This window comes from Patella vulgata, chromosome 1 (genome assembly GCF_932274485.2).
Source record: "Patella vulgata chromosome 1, xgPatVulg1.2, whole genome shotgun sequence".
Taxonomy (NCBI): Eukaryota; Metazoa; Mollusca; class Gastropoda; family Patellidae; genus Patella; species Patella vulgata.
Window position 1 is genome coordinate 30,497,593 of NC_065879.2, and position 21,167 is coordinate 30,518,759.

The 21,167-nt window shown below is 32.2% G+C and overlaps 1 protein-coding gene across 3 annotated transcripts in view; it reads right to left on the reverse strand.

Annotated features, from left to right (window-relative positions):
• The window catches only part of LOC126808775 (guanine nucleotide exchange factor DBS), an 83,391-nt gene that overhangs the window by 56,305 nt on the left and 5,919 nt on the right, over nucleotides 1-21,167 (reverse strand). The window contains exons 1-2 of one of the 3 annotated variants that reach the window (XM_050533754.2): nucleotides 13,528-14,028; nucleotides 2,687-2,773 (exon numbers count right to left, since the gene is read on the reverse strand). In XM_050533754.2, coding sequence (XP_050389711.2) covers nucleotides 2,687-2,773; nucleotides 13,528-13,921 — 481 coding nt within the window. In that variant the 5' untranslated portion in view covers nucleotides 13,922-14,028. Of the gene's footprint in view, nucleotides 1-2,686; nucleotides 2,774-13,527; nucleotides 14,029-21,167 lie in introns of those variants that run through there. The other 2 variants (XM_050533744.2, XM_050533764.2) reach the window with 2 other exon arrangements.

The following is a 21,167-nucleotide window of genomic DNA, read 5'->3' on the forward strand; positions in this document are numbered from 1 at the left end:
CATTACAATCTAAAAATAAATTCCAAAGAAAATTTTTCCATTATTATTGTGAAGATTTTCGAAGATTATCGACTTTGTTTCCCACAGGGCACTCTTGTGCCAACTACAGCTCCAAAATGGGTTTAATACAGTGGTGTTGCAGGGATTTGGATTGCCCAGGGGCATCCAGTTAATTGATGTTTTCAGTGTAGTAGGCACCATTCAGTGTGATATATAGTGGTGTATCATTGGCGTAAAGCTGGTCGTAAATTTGGTGTTATCTTATGATACTTAAGTGTATGGTGTGAATAAAAGGCATTCAAAGACAGAGCCCTGTGGCACACCATATTTTAGCTTTTGTGGAGGAGACTTGCTGTTATGGATATTTACCACTAGAACATGACATTTCAGATAAGAAGTGAACTATCATAATGCACTGCCTTAGATCCCAAACAATTTTTTAGTCAGAATAAATTTCGTTAAATTATATAACAAGGATGAAGGAAGAAAAAATACAATGAAAGGTATTTAGTATTAGTGCTTAGCACATACTAGAAATCACAGAAATAACACAATGTTATGCAGATGACACTAATCCATGTCAACTACTATTTAGACCATTTGACTAGCCAACCAAAAAAATCTGAATAACAAGCTTGCTATTAATTTCATACTTTAATCATTTTAGAAAAAGCCAACAAAACAACCATTAATTATCAAAAACTTGAATATAATAACATCATTTTTAGCATCCTTTGTTACAAAAACTAATATGGCAAGACAACATGATATCTACACGATTTTATATTATTAAAAATGAGTTGACATTTAGACTTAATTAAAATGACATTATAAATTTACACATTGTGCATTTTAATTACACAAATAGAATGATACAAATATCTCATAGTTAATTAAGGTTCATACAATAGCTGTTTACATAGAATTCCTTTCAGTTGTTACTAAACTGTGTAATATAAGCTTAGCACTGGTTAATCAATATTTCGCTACAATTATTCAAACAGTAAATATTTAAAGTAGGTTGGGCGTTGCAAGAAAACATTTCTAGAGTAAACATGCAATGACATACTTATGTGCCTAATATATTTCAATAGAGTAGAGTAGACATCTTCAAACTCATTGTATAAAGGCCTAGTGTTTACATATCATCTCAATCCATACTAAACAGTTTCTGTAAACTACTCCAATACTCCAACAAAATTGATAATTCTCGTTGTAAATTGAAGAAAATTATATTCTGTCATCATTTAGTGAGTTCCGCATACATAAACATGATAACTGTAACATAATGTCTAGACAATATCTATATAATTATATCTGATCTTTATATTTAGACATTTATAACTTCTGAATGTCATCCCACCAATTGAGGAATTGATGCCATTTCCACAGAAAATGCTGGGTCAAACCTGGCTTTGACACAGCTACACCCCTGACTTCATTGCCAAACAACTTAGTGTCGATAAACCATTATAATAGAGACAAGGGTCGAATGCGATATTTTTCTATCAAGTGTGCAAATTTTGCACGGACCGTGGAATTTCTGCCTACCAACTGTTCTTTTACATGATGCCAATGTATACACAGGTAGACCTTGTTATTTTTGTCCCATCTGGACAAAAAGGAAACACCCTCTTGTAAGATTTTCTTAAAAATATAGAGGGTATTCGTGAATTTCAACCTGGGAAATCCTAGTTGTGATTTGGTTTTTGGTGTTATATGCAACACTGGCTTGAAACCAACTTGACATCATCTCATCATCAACTAAACTTGTTTACAAATTACAGGCTACATTGCACTATAATATAGATAAAATCAACCTTCTTGGGGCTGAGTTAGGGTTTTGGTAGTTCAGCTCTGAATGTAGGTCTCATTACTCTTGCCCAGTACATTCAGGAACCTCCCTATTGAATCCTTGTTGAAAAAGTTTCAACCCCCAATCAATTTTACAGGACAACATTTTACTGCTAAACGGTCACGTCAATCCCTGTGAATGCCTGTACAATGTAAAGGAATATTTTAAAGAGAAAATAAGACCTTGCTTACCTCGCTAGAGTCAGTATGTACAACACAACATGCTGTTAAAAATATGTCCCCTTCTGCTAAACGACTTGGCAGAAGCCATTGAAATCAAAATATAGGGTAACGCACAAATTTATGTAACCCGGCCATATGAGACGATACGCGACCGTTTAGCAGTAAAAAGTTGCCCAGTAAAATTGACTGATGGTCGAAACTTTTTCGACGAGGATTCAATAGGGCAGTTCCTGAACGTACATGGTGAGTGTAATGAGCTGAACTAGGGTTTTGGGTACACCAGTGCAACAACACCTCTATAACTCAACACCACCCCAAACCAAAACTTGATATTTTTACAAAGCAACGGTTAGCTTATTGATTGATCCTTTCAGTTTTAACCCCATCCAGAGACCCAAAGACTTTATTTTTAAAAGCTAATCGACACTGTAGAGATTAACACATGTGCTGAGCAAGATTTCCAGTGTAGCGTGAAAACATACATAAGTGAATGTATTAACTGATAGCAAAATTATTAAAATAATTCTTTTCTGCTAGGCTAAGTGTCAACTAAGTCAATCCCAGGTGAGTTTCTAATATGGATGAAATTTCTATATATTATTATCACTGTCATTAATCTAATATAATTTGAAAATATAATTGACCATACCTGTTAGAATTGCAAATTTGGATTGGAGAAGATGAGCCACATCTAATACACTGTATGGACATGTTGGCTCTGTGGCCATGACATCACCTGAAGAAGAATATAATTGTTTGAAACAGATGGTTATGTTTTTCTTACATCAATGCATAACATTGAATTCTCATTGGTAAGTTATTCGGTGAATGTACATAAAATTGTAGATACGTAATTGAATTATTGATTTACTTTCAAGCTTATAATTTGTTTAAATGTTGAGCCATCACATATTCACACACTTCCTGGAATCACTGCACTGTTCTATGTGTATTATCATTTACAAGGTATGATAAACTTAGGTCCATATCGCTTTGAAGGAGCAACGTAATCGTCGCACCAGGTTACAGTAATGCGGCATTCAATTAAAACAATGAATAGTTCCAAATGTTACCTGTATATAAGATGACAAAAAAATACTCGTTAAAATTGGAGAAAAAAAATGGAGGCTATTGCATTCATAAGTTATTTTTTGATGTACTCTATAACTCCTTCAAGAGCAATAACTCAGCATTTATTGGATAAATCTAGTTTAAATTTGAATGCATCAAAGATATGGATATAATTAAGGCCAAATATACCATGTACCATGTTACTTTAATATCAGATGAAAAATGTTGACTATAAAACATTTGTTTTTAATTTTTTTTTTTTCAAGTTACAGACAATAACTCAGCAAATAATGGATGAATCTCATTCAAGATCTCATGGATATTAGAGCCATATGAAAAATGTACTCCTTCACATTCACAAGCTACTTTTGACATATCTTTCTTGAATACAGATGCATTATGTAAAAGCTAAATGTACCTTTTCCAGGTCTTTTGTTTGGCTTCAAATGTTATAAAATTATTAATTAGGCATTTAATCACATGACAATCCCATAATCAACTCTTTAGATCATTGGGTGATATTTAATAGATTAGAACACTCGCTTCATTTAATAATTTAACACTACAATGGATAATCACAATCTGATTAAAATACAGATCTATATTTCGTTTCGTTTTTTTTTATACATTTGATGGCCTACACTAAATGAAGATCTGACAAGTTGTACTCGAGTGTCGTGTCAGGGGTCACATGAGCGGCTTTTGACCCTATGACATCAGACATTGATTAATCAATCAGGTGTCTAGTGGTTTACCCACAGTTCTGTGCATGGCTTGCCAAGAAGTCGCCATAGGCATAACAAACTGTTTCATTGGCTTATCCCTCACTTCAACCAAAATGCCGGTAATATAACAACTCTTCCAGATCCTAGTGTAATAAAGACAAGTGAAACAAAATTTTGAACTATAAAAAACGAAACGAAATAGGATCTGTGTTTTAATAAGATTGGGATAATCAAGACTTTGTTTATTATTGTAGCAATGGTACTTAATGACAATAAAGACTATCTTGTAAAAACTTCACTCAGAATAATGTAATTTGACTGAAATTAGCAATATATTCATTGACATTATCTATTTTTTAACAATTAATATAGTAAAATTTGTTGGTATCAAATTAACCAACATGACCCCGTGAATGTTTTAGGCCATCGGATTTGGGCCCTCGGGTGAATTGAGCCTGAGTTCTCGGCGAATAACGCTTTGTCTGGAATTGTCTCTGCGCTCCACCCCCACATATGTGGTATCTAAAAATTAACCAGCATGACCCCATGAATGTTTTAGGCCATTGAATTTGGGCGAATTTTGATGGATGGAGGGATATGGATACATGTACAACAAAGTATATCTACATCATAAAAAGAGAAAATGTGGATTCTATGCTACATGTATTTACAAATTCACTATGGTTCTTGTATGAACAATGAGAAGGTGGGTATGTTTGCAGGGTTTGCCCGGATGGGTGGCATTTCTCTATTTCAAATTCCAATTTCTAGATTTTTTTAATGTGGACTCTTTTTTTTGTGGCCATCTGTAGTTGTCAGATATGAATGCATCACCTCTGACAAACAAGGTAAAAAAACCCCAAAAAACTAAATTTTCTTCCTGGCTTGCATCTGTTGCATCTGCATTCATAACATGGGACATTCTAATCGACAGACCAATTCCCTTATCACTCAATATACAATTCTTTGAGAACTCCCAAGAAGAGATTGTCTAATAAATATGTGCTATAAAAGTTAATTGTTGGATAGATTCTAGTGAACATATCTGTTGCGAGCTGTGTACGTCATTATATTAAGTCATAGCATGATAATATGTCAAAGTTTCATGTATTATGTATGACAATGACATGCGGAGGAGTTGGTAAATAAAGTGAAATTGAAATTTTGCTGCATTTTTGTGAATTTTCGAGAATTATTTTCGAATTTTCCAGAATTTAGATGTTTTGGTCTGTGAGTGTAAGATATTAAGATTCTCACAAATTTCTAGACTTGTCTGATCATGTACAAGCTTATACAGAACACAAGAACTCAACACTAAGCTCCAGTCTCAAACCTAAAACTAACCCTCTAATAACTAGTTATGTTTCTATCCAATGAAAGTGAAAGTAAGAAGACATACCTGACATTATCTTATAATATACCATATTGTTAACTATATTAACTATATATAGAAGCCATCAGACAAATATGTCTGCTTATAATTATCCATCCTAATTGTCTATTTTACATCTTATGTACATGTAACCTCTAATTGACTATACAAGTCTACATTTCAGTACAATGAACGAATTATCTATGAATTATATCATATGAATATATTCGAGTATGTTTGTAATACCAGTAGTAGGTTGACCCCTACAATAAAATCAATAGTCTAACCTACACATATGTATAGAGTTTACTGTACGTAAGTAAATATTATTCACCAATAATAAAATATTATATTTTATTCAAATAGTAGGTATACATGAATCATGTGTACCATAACCACAAACGTTGATAATTTTAATGAACAGATTTGGTAACCTAGAGAAATGACATGAATGATGATCTAAAAATTATGCTATGAGTTATGAGATAAACAATTTAATAAGCTTATGTAACTATTCATTAAATTTAATTATGAAAGAAGGCTACATATCGGTCAACAGAACAGCTGTGAAATGACTAGAATGAACAGACAGGTTATGGAGAAATTTTGAAAATTTGAATCTTCCAAGTATCAATGGTGTGGGTAAATACAGCATACACCTTTTAAAGATGCATTATGCATGAGCTAAATCTGCCTATTGTAGGTCTTTCTTTTGGTCTCAAATATTATGTAAATTATTAATTAGACATTTATTCATGTGACAAGCCCATAATATACTCGAGCTCTAGACCATCAAATGTTTGTGACTTTTAATCAATTCATGGTTTAATAATTTAATTTAAAAATAGATAATCAAGACTTTGATTATAATTGCAAAAATGGTAGCCATGAAAATCTAGACAATGCTATTCTTATCAAAACTTCCAACATTCATATTTTCGATCAGAATAAAGTCATTTGACTGAAATTTTCAATATCTATTTTTAAACTATTATAGTAAGAACTGTCAGCTCTTTATCTAAATCTTACATAATGCATTTTTAAGTTTGTCTGATCTGACAATTTGATTCTTAATAGTTCAAGAGAGATTTAAAGGAAACACGATATTCGTCTATCATCAGTTTTGTAATCTCAGTTTCAATGAATGAAATGGATTAAGGTTAAGACATCATCAACACTTTACTTTTATGTTATTTTGAGACAAACATATATTCCTATAGTATGTGTGCAATGGGAGGGATCTAGAAAGTGGCATTTCTGTCTACTTTTTTCTTTGATCTTTTATGCAATACCAATAAATTTCCTATAAAAAATATTCTAAACCTTCAAAGGTACATTTGCCAAAACTGTCCTTTCATTGCATAACACTTTTGCAATTCACAATCATTAAAAATAAGAGTACTAACCATTTATACTCCAAAATAAAACAGATCTAAAATATTATTATTAATCCAATCTTTATAGGTTGTCTCACATAGACGTCATAGGTACATACTGTATATTACATGTACCATTACACATGTAAGTAAATGTATACTAAAATGTCAATCTTCTAGAGTATCAAGAATGTCACACCAAGTATTGTTTTTCACAAGGTCAGGCCAGTTCTTAGAAGGCATGACTAAGATTAGGCCACTATTGTATCTTAGATGTCAAAGATAATTAGGCCATTCTATTTCAAACAAATTAGGGAATTAGTGTTTGGAATAGACACAATGAAAGAAAGCAGACTAACCATATATAGAGGTACACACACCTAGACAAACATACTTGTCTAAAGTGGGGATAAAAGTATTTAAAAAAAAAATGGTGGCAATATTTGTATTATAAAAAGGTGGCCATTACTTTGCCGAGGAGTTAATGAAATTATTTATATAAGTAATTATACATATTATGGAGTGTTTAGATACAATAAATCTATCTATCTATCTATCTATTGTTATAGTACTTAAAGACATCGAAGAAAATCCAAATTTATTTCTTTTAGTTAAATAGAAAAGCAAGCTTTTTACTGAAAAACAATTTTGATTAATTAAAGGGGCATTAGGTAAGATCAGATAAAGAGCTGACAGTTCTTGCTATAATAGTTTAAAAAATAGATAATGAAAACAGAAAAACAGAATATGCTGAAAATTTCAGTCAAATTGCTTCACTCTGAACCAGGACATTAGACATTCAATTTTAGACTAACCTTGATCGTCATACTGTTGGTACGATAACAAACAAAGTCTTGATTATCCATTTTTACGTTAAATCATCCATCACAAAATGTATTCAAATCCACTAAATAACGGGGGCTAACAAGGACTTTGAGAGTTTATTATGCTCTTGATAAGTCAATTAATGTTTAATTAATAATTTAGATAACATTTCAGGCCTAAAGAAAGACCTGCAATAGGCAGATTTAACTCTTGCAGAATACATGTTTAAACCATCAGATTTTTATTTCTAGAGCAATGAAGATTGGATTCAGGCTCTTTAAATCCCTTGCATGATGATCTATACAGAACTTACTGAGATAAATCTACACCTCTACAACATTAAGGGAGCTAATCCTCTTTGATTTAAAGGGACCATCCCGATTTTAACAGAGTCTCAGAAATAAAAGTCTGTGTACGTATGGAATTTAAGAGCCAAAATATAGAGGAATGGTGTATTTACCTTGTCTCAAAATTTCAGCTCAAAATATATAGTCGTTTGGACGTCAAAACCACTTATCCGGACACGAAATCCTTTAAAAGTTTCAGGTTTTTTGTCGGGTGACCTGATAATCTATTGCCATTCCTTTAGAGGTCTATACAGTGCATGACCCACGTGCTAATGAAAGTTAAATTTCATCTACACAGTATTTTTATAAAATAAAAGTCTGGTTTTATCCAGACACCATATAATACAGCTTGTGACATTTCCAGATGAAGACTGCTGGGTTTCAGTTGTTTGAAAACGTATCACATATATTGAGTTAGTTGCTCGCCCTAAGGTAGAGGATTTCAAGGGCTTGTAACACAAAATTAAGCAGTTTTATTCTCCAAAATATAATCAAGATAGGCCCTTTAAGTCAAAAAAAACCGTTGAATTGAGTTGATCCAATGTGTTGTTTTTTGGGGTTTTTTTTACCCTGATCAAAAATGTCTAGCTATTTGAATTTTCTTTTGAACAAAAAAATGCTTAGATATCTGATTTATGATCTATAAATTTTTCTTTTCATACGGTAATTTTTCAAAAGTGTTTGCATTATATGAATAATAGGCAAATCTCAAGGTGGCTGATGATAAACATAATAGCACAACAAAATAACAATAACAACATATTATCATGGCTTCACATTTTCACCCTATTTTGTTGTATCTTTGCTTTAATAATTTTGTGCAGTTGTATCATCACTTTATGAATAGTAGGAGAATTTGCATGCATACACTTACATTTAGACATAATTACATGCATATACATTAGATAAATAATAATATATAAATAATACTAATACATACATAAAATACTGGTTGATACAAACAACAATACTTCAGACAAAACACCAATAATAGTCAGAGAAGTCAACGGTAGATAATCCCCCTGGCTTGGATTAAAAGGAGGACCATCAAAATATTTCAGGAAAACTTAGATGATGTCAAAATGGCCATAAAATAAACCAAAACAATGAATAAATATTTGTTATTTAATAAAAATCCAGAGATATATATTTAGATAAATTTTGACCACATTTTAGGTCGTGAAGTATTGTCTGTTTTGGTTCACATCCCTTTTTTTATCTTGACCATATCCAGTTTTTATCGTCTATAGAGGATGCCGACTGTTATAAAATTTTGACTTCATTATATGTTTGTAAATACTGAACAGAATTTAACTATATTTAGACTGATGCTTGCAGGGATTAACCCTTACATAATCTGGCATGTTGGGGCTTCAATCCTTCATTTTGTCCATTCAGGACTGAGATCCCTGATGATTATATATGAATAGCAATTATTACATTTCTACATACTTCCTATTTCCTGGTCCCCTGTGGTTTAAAGATTATGATATACCGTATTAACAAAAAAAATCTATTAAAAAATAAAAACTAACTGTAATATGGTGAGTATACACCTGGGTAAAACCATGTCACTACCATCCTGATCAATTCTGGACTTTAGTAATGGGTGACAAATGCTTTACACAAAATGTATAATCTTTCGATATTTGAACTGAACCCATAAACCCATCAAACAGTGTAAGTCGTTAACATTTTTTTGCCCCTAGCTAAATTATGAAACCTATAAATTTGGTAGTATCTCCCAAAATATACAGTGAGCAGGTCTGTATAAATATGGTAAGACTAGGTCAAATGAACAGATTTATCGTAACAGATTATGTTTAAGGCGATTCAAGATTATGTGATTATTAACTGATTTCTAAATACTAACAAGGTATTAACGATTATTTAGTAATAGGTAAAATAAATGTTTAACTACATCGTATTAAGCCTTATTTATTCACTATTCTATTTCTAAAAAATCTGCACTTGTCCGACTTAAAAGAACATTTAAAGCTAATTGACTAATAATCTACCTGAATCTGTTAATTGTTTTCTATATTCCATGGTCTCTTTTTTGATAATGTAACTCTTATATCATATTTTTCAATTCCCCTCCCTGCAACCAACCTAAATTTAGCAAGCTAGTGCTAATGTTAAAAGAGGTAAAATATTTTTTATTTCTCGATGTGAGAAATCAAATTGATGTATTAATAAGGTACACGGAAAAGATGAATGTTTTGGCACAAATAATCTAAGATGAAGAGGAATAAAATATTTAGAATGAAAATGTCATAATCATATTTAAACATCCAAGTGATTATATATAAGATCTTTATTTTTGTCAAATAACAAATGTCAACATACCCTAATTTTGCTCCATAAAATATGCTGATACAAATTGAAACGATCCTATGGACAGTTTAACAATTCCAGCCAAAAATATTGACATGATAAATATGCTTGTCAAATTCTGAACGTAATCAAATACACTTATATCTTTGCCTTCTTTGACTTCTAGAGTGATAATCACTGTCTATTTACTCGTATTACATGATGGAAGAAGGACAAATTTACAATTGAAACAGCCTTAAATATTTACAATACATGTTAAAAAGAAGAGCACACAGCTCTAAAAGTGTCATTTTTGGTTTTATTTTTAAACTGATAGCCTACTGTTTCAATGATTTTACAATTATTTAAGCATTATGATCAGACTATCTTCTTAACATACATATCATAGGTACTTTTCAGTAGTTTAAATAAACTTTCATAAAACATAAAAAATTGTTTTTCTAACAAGTTGCAGCTTATGCAAGAATGTGTTATTTTTACTACAGAATTTGTGCGAAATCTTTCAGTAATTGTTGGTATCAATAGTCTCCTAGCTTTCTTGTTCAAAATAAACTTTCCTGACCCTTCATTGGGTCACAGTTCATGATTATGGCCATGGCTATTTTATACCAAAAGACTTAACTTGTCTCATCAATTTTAATTTATCTTAAATTGTATTTTAATAGTTTGCTTGCACTTATTAGGATAGGTGTATTAAGCAGTGGGAGGAAACCAGAGGACCCAAAGAAAACCTATGAGGTTGGGCAGGTGACCCTACTTCATGTCATGTACAAGCTTAGGCTAGAAACCATGCCACTTATCTTACCCAATCCCCATCCCTAACCTAATCCCCAAGTAGGTAAGGGGCCACTGTATGCAAACTCTTTCTATAAAACCTACCAGTAATACTTCAGTTGTCAGTTATTAGTCTGTCTTTTTTGCAGATTCCACGTTGACCATTGTTTTTATGTTTGTTTTTGTATAAAGTTAGTTATAGATTATGCCGTTACAAGAGAAAATAGTCTCTGTGACAATATTATTGCACAATTCCCACAAATTGCCTGATTCCTATTAACTCCCTAATACTATGATGAATGTAATTTAGGGGTAAAGTCTTTTCGAAAAAAAATTGGTGGAGGTGGCGTAAAGTAGACCTTAATTGCGACTGAAGTGATCAGACTTTCAGGTAATTCAGGACAATATTTGTTTGAAATATTAGAGAAGACTGGGTTAATATTCACAAATCGTATAATGCCTATGAAAAGAATATGTTGGCGAGAGCCATAGAGATCTGGTTATAGTAAGTTATCCGGTGTGCCAGTTATATTAGTATCCAGAGCACACCAGAAAATAAATGGAGTATGCTAGTTATTATCCAGTGTGCTCCAAATAATAACTAGTGCACTAGATATTTTTTTTTATTTGTGTCCCATACGGGACCCTGTATAATGTAACATTGATTATCTCTCAGAGCTCCAAATGTTGACTTACTGTACACGAGACCACTGGTCAATATATGTTACTGGATAAAATACCTGACCTGTATTGACCTAGCGTTAGGGTAATTGGAGCCAGTTAATCAGACAAATGAAGTAGAGAATAGGATGTGTTGATTTAGCTAATCAATAGTAACAGATCGTAAAACATGCTAGAATGCCACCATTCTTAATTACCTTTTGAGAATCTCACTTCCTAGCCCACAAACAGAAGCAAATACCAATGGTAGCCAATAAACCTGGTTCATTAACTTGATACCATGTTAATGTGACATCTATTAAAGCTATCACAATATAATCATCATCACATAAACCAAGCTAATGGTTCTTGGAAGATATAGCACTACTACCCTAACATGATAGATTTACCCATACTCCAAGCATTAGATAACACAGTAAAACATTCTTCCTTTATTTTCCAGTATGATTTTGGGAGTTCATTTACAATAATAATATTATAATAATGCTTCGTTACACAACTGCATGGTATATACAAGAGTATGTATGTATGTATGCATTACAAATTATTTGCCTCACAGTGTGATACACTAGCTTTATTGATATATACATGTGTATATTTATAAAACAGTTTCCTTTACTTCTATAAAATCACCAGTTGCTAAGTTTGTCATACGAAAAAAAACCCCAGCCAATTAAAGATTCATTATGTCAGAGCAAAATCTGCCTATGGCCGGTCTTTTTCCCGGCTTTATTAAATGTCATATTAATTATTTAGACATTTTTTCATGTCAGGCAAATATTAAGTGAATTAAACATATCTTCGTTAAAATGGAAAATTGAGACTTAGTTTATTATAGTAGCAATGGTATTTAACAATCAAGACTAATTGTTATCAAAACTTCAAACACTCATAACTTTGCTCAGAATAAAGTAATTTGACTGAAATAATCAATATATTCATTTCTCATTATCTATTTTTAAACTATTATAGTGAGAACTGTCAGCTCTTTATCTAAATCTTACATAATACATTTTTAACTGTAACTCACAAATTTAATTTATTTTACCTATTAATTGTTGCAAGATTTTATATCTAAATTAAAAGCTAAAATATACCATTTCAATAGGCTTTAACAATCACATCAACATGGGCATGTAAAATGTGCATATCGGAAACATGGGCATGTAAAATATGCATATCCAATGATGGAACGACCAACATTGGTGACAGGTTTTTTTTTATAACCACCTACCAAGTATCGTAGGATAATTTTGTAGACATCCTTTCTGATATCCTGGATACTCCACTGGAGAGGTCATAAAGAGTTTAAATAACAGGATAAGGAAGTACAACTTTTTACATTTATCATTTAAATTATATACTGTACACAAAGATGTAAATACTATATATACAGGTCATTTAAAGTTTATTAGTTAAAGATACATTATGGAAGATTAGATAAAAAGCTGGCAGTTATCCCTATAATAGCTAAAAACTAGATAATGTAAAGGGAATTTGCTGAAAATTTCAGTCAAATTGAGCCACTCTGTACCGAGAATTTAACGATTGAATTTTGGGCCTAGCCTCGATCATCATTACTAAAGTCGGTATGATAAACAACATAGTCTCGATTATCCATTTTTTTTTATTTAATCATCAATGAACATCGAGCAGCAGATCAGGTTCTAATCCAGTAAATATCGCTGGCTATCGATGACATCGAGAGTTGATTATGATCTGGATAAGTTAATTAATGTCTAATTAATAATTTAGATAACATTTTAGGTCTAAAGAAAGACCTGCAATTGGCAGATTTAGCTCTTGCATAATGTATGTTTAATTTCATTGTTATTTAAGTCTTTTTACACCCATCTGTGAAAACAGTTATCTCTCTTGTTATAAATTATAAAATTATATTCGGTAAACTTGGTTCACAAAAACATAAAATAGATACATGCAAAACGTAACAATATTAAGACAAGAGCACCAACCAAACTCACCTGAGTTCGAAGTTTGAGTTTGTTTTCCAACACTGGAAATATCTGGTTGATCATCATGTTGAAATCTACTCCAAGCCCATTCACTGATTCTACGACTTTCATCAATAATCCCTTGTCGCTTAATCCACTCAGTCTTATCCGGAATGTGATAAAATAATCCCTCTTTGTCTGGACTGTCAAGAGTTCCAGCATATTCCGAATTAGTGGATGGCACAGAACTAGTAAATCCAGAAGAATCTCCTGATCCAAAGCTCATGCGACTGTCGAGAGTAGAAACATGATTTTTGAACGTTTCAAGAAAGTTTTCAATCCCTTGTTCAATTTTATGTGGTTGTTGGTGAAAATTAGGGAAGACAATGCGAACAGGAGAAGTACTTGTATCAGAACTGGACATTATTAATTTCACAGATTATCTACAATAGTTTATCAATACTGTGAAAAGCTCATCTGAAATTTATCTTCGTTGAGTTAAAGAAGTTGCTAATATAACACACTTCATCAGTAACATTTGAATGCTTTGAAAACTAAGGAGGTTTAGTTCGTTCCATGATATCAGAGTTAGACTTTTAATATCTGAACCAGTTTTTAATCACTTTGAAGAATTATCATTGATAAATAAATACATGTCCGCAGTCATTCATCAGTCTTTCCATTTCCCAATATTTATGTAGTTCAAAGAAAATCGTTTATTCATGGTACATTAGGCCTACCATATATATATATGAATGTAGTATTCCCACCTATCAAAGAAAAAAATACAGATGAAACCAGCAAATGTTGAAAATCGGATTCAAAATGCAAGCTATTATTCAACTGATCCCTTGAAACCCTACACAATAACCCAAGAGTACATTACTGTTCAACAAGAAATCAATGCATCGTAAAATTGGATATTGTCATTAATGCAGTGCACCATCATAGTTCAGATCAAATGACCTCAACACTTTACTTTCACCAAAATTTTATAATAAAGAAGTCTTGTTCCTTTAAAACAGACTACCAGAACTTTAACCTTAGAAATAGAACTGGGTCCTTTTATATTTATTGGAGTACAACTAAATTCCTCAACAGAAACAACCAATCATTCACTTCTTTTTTAAAAGATTCTCAGTATATCAAAACACTACATTGGAATAGAGAGAGAAAAATGGGGTTTAACGTCCACTCGACACAAACTAGATCATTTCATGACTAACATATGGTTTAATTTTAGGTCTTTAGCAGGGGAGGAAACCGGAGGACCCGGAGAAAACCCATGAGGTTGGACAGGCGACCCAACTCCTTGTCACGTACAACCGGGGATTCAAAACCACGCCAGTTGACTCAATGACAGACCTTATGATACATCGCGCACATGCTAACCATTTGACCATCCAACCTCCCCCATCCAACCATCCAACAGGAACAAACATTTCCACAGTTTTTAGTGAATCAAGCTTGAACCCATTGCATAAGTAAGCCATAAGTTGTGCATGAAACATATCCTTATTTTCACTAGAACACAGGATACCGGTACTAAGTTATACCACTGATTCAATGACAGGCAACTTTGGTCATAATAATGAAAATTTATTAATTTGGTATTGAACCATGTACATTGTAAAGGTAAATTAATCTCTTTATTGTCTCCCTTTGACTCAGCAAGAAGATAAACAATGTGAGTCATGTTAGATAGAATCACACACATAATAATATTGATCAATTTGTTGTTCTACCACCATCAGTCCATGATAAACTCAATCAAGTTCAACCTTTCTTACTTACTATTTATAGCAATTACTCATCCATCAATAGAATTACACACAGACATCATAAACCTATTGTTTCAAAGAACTTCAGGCTATATTGGTAACTGGCATTACTATTACCTCATCTAAATCTCACAAAAGGTTATAAGCAGCAAGGTAATTTGAAGTGTTTGATACTTTCCCTAACCGTTTTTATGCCTATTGTGATGGATGTTGACCAAGGGAGTGTCGGATAGGTAATAAATTTATCAGATCAATGTATACTTCCAAAACCATAAAATATGGCCTGGTTGTATCTCTCACTGGTTATCATCAGTCACTCTTTGGAGTTTCAAAATAAAAATTCTATAAAAAAAAAAACTTACTATCCTCTTACTACAAAATAACACTAAATTTCTTTTTGGGATTAAAATAAGCGGTAAAACCTTATTACAATAACGCACTTCTGCGTCCTAGCAGTGGTAAAGCCAGAAGACCAAGAGAAAACAGTTGAGAACAATATTCAAACATATATGTAAATGTACACCACAAAAAAGGTACAGTTACTGACTTTATAAGAGACACATTAGCCGTTTCTGACTCTAAATAACACACGCAAGTACGATTCAAACAACTCAATATAATAATGACAGGAAGAAATTTTGAGCCTTCAAACCAATGAAATGCATCTAATGCACATGAAATATATAGTCATTTTGTTATTGGCTCACTTAACCAGATTACTAAGTTAATAAAAAACTCAATTTGGGTGGAAGAATTCTGTGATATTCGTGAGAAAAATGAGCAAATAAAAGATGATTATACGGTTCACGGTATAGTACTACTTCCTTACTACTACCATCAAACTAATCAAATCTTCCCACTTCTCTGATCCAATGATGTCAAGTTAAGTCCTTGTGGGTTTTGTTTTTTTTGACTGGCAATATATTTTCTAGCATGAACTTACTTTACATCAAACTTTTGCACAAATGAAATACTTTAAATACGGTTTTGATTGATTAAATCAGAACAAATGACATGTTTCGAAGGTATTAGGAAAAACAACTTCTTTATGTTTTTGGCATCAAGCAACAAAATATAACATTTAGTAAATGTTCTCAATTCACATAATAATTCAGTTGGTTATACTCATATTACTGAAGCAATGGTAATAGGCATTATAAGAGCATTAACCATTTACACACTTGAAAGCAATTATGGGTGATTGTTTTCATTTGTCTAGTAGATTTGCTGTCAGAATAAAAAAAATAGCCAATACAATCTCTGGCGTTTTTAGTTTATGCTTCTATTAACCCTAGTATAACTGTTATACATTTTGCCAACAGTGCACATGGTCCTGTTCCTTGAGAAAGTTTATTTTTTATGTCCCTTTTTGAAACCACACAGGGAAGGCTAAATAAACAGAATCAATTACTGTAACATTTACATAATTCAAGATTTTATGCAGATGTTTAGAAATGTTATTAAGAAATGATAACTGTCAGAGCCTCGTTTAACATGGTGACTAGGCGGCGCGCTCGCACATACGGTACTCACGGTTCGGGCTTTGCCCGACATTGCCGCGCACGACCAAATCTTTAGATGAGGCTCTAATAACTGTCTATGTAAAACTATGTCATTTGTTTCCATGAAAACACAAAAACTGTCTGATAATAATGAATATATTTTAACAAAATCTAGATATGATCATAAAATGCATCCAAAGACGTAAACAAGACTTAGGGGTAATGAACACAGTATTCTTCTCTGAATTCCACAATAAGATACAATCTGATTAAAACACAGATCCTATTTCGTTTCGTTTTTTTATAGTTCAATATTTCGTTTTACTTGTCTTTACTACACTAGGATCTGAAAGAGTTGTTATATTACTGGCAATTTGGTTGAAGTGAGGGATAAGCCAATGAAATGGTCTGTTACGGCGACTTCTTGGTGTGCCATGCACAGACCTGTGGGTAAACCACTAGAAACGTCAACGCTGATTGATTAATAGGGTCAAAAGACGCTCGTATGACCCCTGACACGACCTTCGAGTACAACTTGTCAAATCTTCATGTAGTGTAGGCCATTGAAAGTATAAAAAAACAAAATGAAATATAGATCTGTATTTTAATCAAATTGAGGAAATTATAATGAGCTATAAAATATCAACTGACACAGCGCTTGCTTAAAGGTGCACTGTGCAGTATTGTGGTTGTATCAGATCTAGAACTTATTGGAATATGTATCATATTCCAAAGTTGGTGTATTGTACAACATCCCTAAAGTATCTGCATAGATAAACGACAAACACCCAGAGTAGTACTTAAGCCATATTAATTTTTTTTTTTTTTGAAAAACAACCCGACAGTTAGGCTGATATCCCCCTATCACAATCCCCAAATAATTAGAAGACACTCACTCTGCATAACCTGGGCAGAAAATGCTAAATATCTAACTAATTCAACCCCGTTCCCACTTCAATTTGAAGCAGTTATTGTGTTTTAAAGTCTCTGAAACTTCTAGAGACAATAAAAACCAAACCTAACAACTCAAAACTTAACTTTAGAAAACAAACCATTTTCTTTCTTTGAATTCAAGAAGTGGACTTAGGAATGGAAATGAAATGAAATGAAATGGGGTTTAACGTCCTACTGTTCTGCTTAGGAATGGAATCAGGATTCCAAAAACATTTTATCTCTTATAAAACCACTATGCACTCACGAGTAAACAATGACAAAACCACTATGGACTCACAAGTAAACAATGACACAACACAATAATTGATTGTAGAATGAATAAAAACATAGTGTTGCCTAGCAATAAATATACACCCACCACCTGCATTTTAAAAGGTGGTTGTTATGTTTTCGGGTAATAACTACACATAAAATTGATGGTTATCCTTGAATTTCAGCAAGTTTGATAAAGTTATTCAGAGTGTTTCAAAGTTTTGATAACAGATCTAAATTGAAGCGCAACTCTTGAGTGGCTTTAGATTATACATTTGAAAAAAAAAAATAATCTTAAAATCTCAGGCCTGTTAAGGATTTACTAGGTTTAAATGACAGGAACACTAACTGCATATCCAGTTAGTAACTGGATATATAACTAATATGCGACCATGAAATTTGACAAGGTTCCTCTTCATTACTACCCAAACAATCTAAAATAAAGTTTGAAAAAAGACCCTTTGAAAACTCTGTACTGTGTAGTGTTTACAAAGTTTCAATAACAGAGGCAGTAGATCTAAATTTCAGTAAGGTTCCTCCTTTAGACTAGCCAAAAAAATCTTGGCATGTTTAAAAAAGAAAATCTGATCCAAACAATGTTTACAAGATTTCAGTGGCACTATAAGGCCAGTAGAATTTTGAAAGGGTTCCTCTTCTCGACTATCTAAACAATCCCAGCAAGTTTAGAAGAAAAAACCCCTTAAAAACTGTGACCAGTAGCGTGGTCACAAGGTTATGGTAACTGGGAAATAACTCTTTAAAGTATTCATTGTTCATCCTTCTTAGTAAATGAACAATTCCAACAAGTAAGCTTACAGCCTTTTTAAAATCTGAAAATTTCTAACATATAGAGGGTTTTACGAGAATTGTAAACCAATAAACTGATCGACAGACTGGGGTAACGACAATATAGTCTCACATGAAATGTGGCGATATTTGACAAAACGTATGTCAATAAATAATAATGACATGACACACATTGTACATGTCCATCATAATGTTGTAATATATACTGGCAATCCAAAATTACATCAATCCAATAACATGACTCTCCTATATTGAAATCACAAAACACAATCATAAATCTGTTACTTGTTTCTTTACACTATATAACTTCAACTTTTTTATTTGCATATGAAAAGATAGAACACATTCATTAACTGGATGTTGAGGTCACAATCCCCAGTGAATAGGCATATACCACCTAATAATCCAAAACGTCAAATATATACACTGCTGTAAGCTGGGGAATCCATGAATCAAATAGTACTGGTCAATCCTGCTACAACTCTACTATAACTATAACAGACGTCGATTCTGCTCAACATTGATGAGCTGAACTGATAAGACAGCAAGCAATTGATTGGTAAAAATCTATACTTAGACACACTTCTAAACTCTGCCCTTAAAATGCCCCAATTTCTAAAGAGAAACCATTGCAGTTGTCTTATGAATAATAAACGTAATCATCTACAACAAATGACATCACAACATGTAAGCCGGCAACTAGATATTTGTACTATAGACGAGCAGACGCCACACGGTATCTGTGTTAATAATAGATCATTCAATAGTTAAGCGATGCTTCCTACAATGCTAGTATGCCTATTGATTTTTTCCTTGTTACATGTGCCTTTGAACCTAAGAATTAATTATATGACCTAACATAGGTCACATGACAAATCTTGATCATAGATTAATAATAATTAACTTCATATCTTTTGTTTCTATTGCAATAGATTTTAGACTACCATACATGTAGGTAGTACAACTAGGTAGTTCTATTACGGCATATGGATCCCTAGTTAAAATCTGTGTGCAACCAGAAAAGTTATTATGAAAATAGATATGATTTCATCAAATTCTGATAAATACTTCATAACAATGTACATGCATGTATTCTGTTTCAGGATTTCCTAATTGTTTTTTTTTTACAATGGATATTCTTCTACCTTTTTACCTAAATGAGCAAAACCACCAAGTATCAAAATATTTCATAGATATCTTTTTCCTGTTTTCATTTTCACAAACTCTAAAAGTCAAAATGTAAATGGGAAAATAACTAGGAGATTGTCGAAAAATTATGATCTCAATATTTCAAATTTTGATAAAGAGTCTTTCAAATTTATCAAGAATTTATATTTAAACATACATTATGCAAGTGCTAAATCTGCCTTTTGCAAGTCTTTCTTTAGACCTGAAATGTTATATAAATTGATAATTAGACATTTATTAACAAAATAAGACCATAATCAACCCTCGATGGCATCGGATAATCAAGATTTTAACTAGATTAGAATAGTTTGCCATTTAAAAATTTAATTTAATAATGGGAAAGCGAGGCTAAGACTCGAATATACCAGTGCCCTGGTTACGACAATGCCCATATCTTGTCAAAACTACAAACAGTGATAAATTGGCTCAGAATGAAGTAATGTGAATGAAAATTTCAATATTTTCATTTTTCATTATCTTTTATTGAGCTATTATAGTAAGAATGGTCAGCTCTTTATCTAAATCTTACAGAATGTATCTTTAATTCACAAGATTAAAAAATCAAAACATAATTAAAGAGGAAGTCACAAAATATTTAGGATTTCAATAGGGTTTCCAGTATACTCCAATGAGTAATATCAAAATTTAAAAAAAAATTCCACCAAGTCTTTGTTCTACATCTCATTTATAATAATCTAAGACTGCTTGCCAGTCCAAGTAACTGCAGCTTTACCATGGGATGTAATAAGAATCATCATCTCATGCTCAAGGTTTGTAATGACTGCAAATACTAATATTCCAACATCTGAGAAAATTAGTCAAGAACTTGGGATCAATGGTAAAATAAGTCAGGTCAATAACTTTGTAAGTACCTTTGTTAAAACCTTTAAACCTGATAGAGATGTGCTGGATGGAGGCACCACTTCCCTTGTCCCCGTGAGACCCAAAAGCTGCTTCCACTATTGATTGTTTGGACTGATTTCGCAACATATATATCTAAAGTTCAATTCATTTAAGAATATAACAGTTTAGATTCTAAACTGTTATATTCTTAAATGAATTGAATACATAACGAAACATTAAATCCAAAACTTTTTGTTTTCTAAAAATCTGAAAAAAAAACCCACAAATATTTTTCATTTTTCCCCAATGTGTATGAGCCTTTTGGGAATACATTTTGACTTTT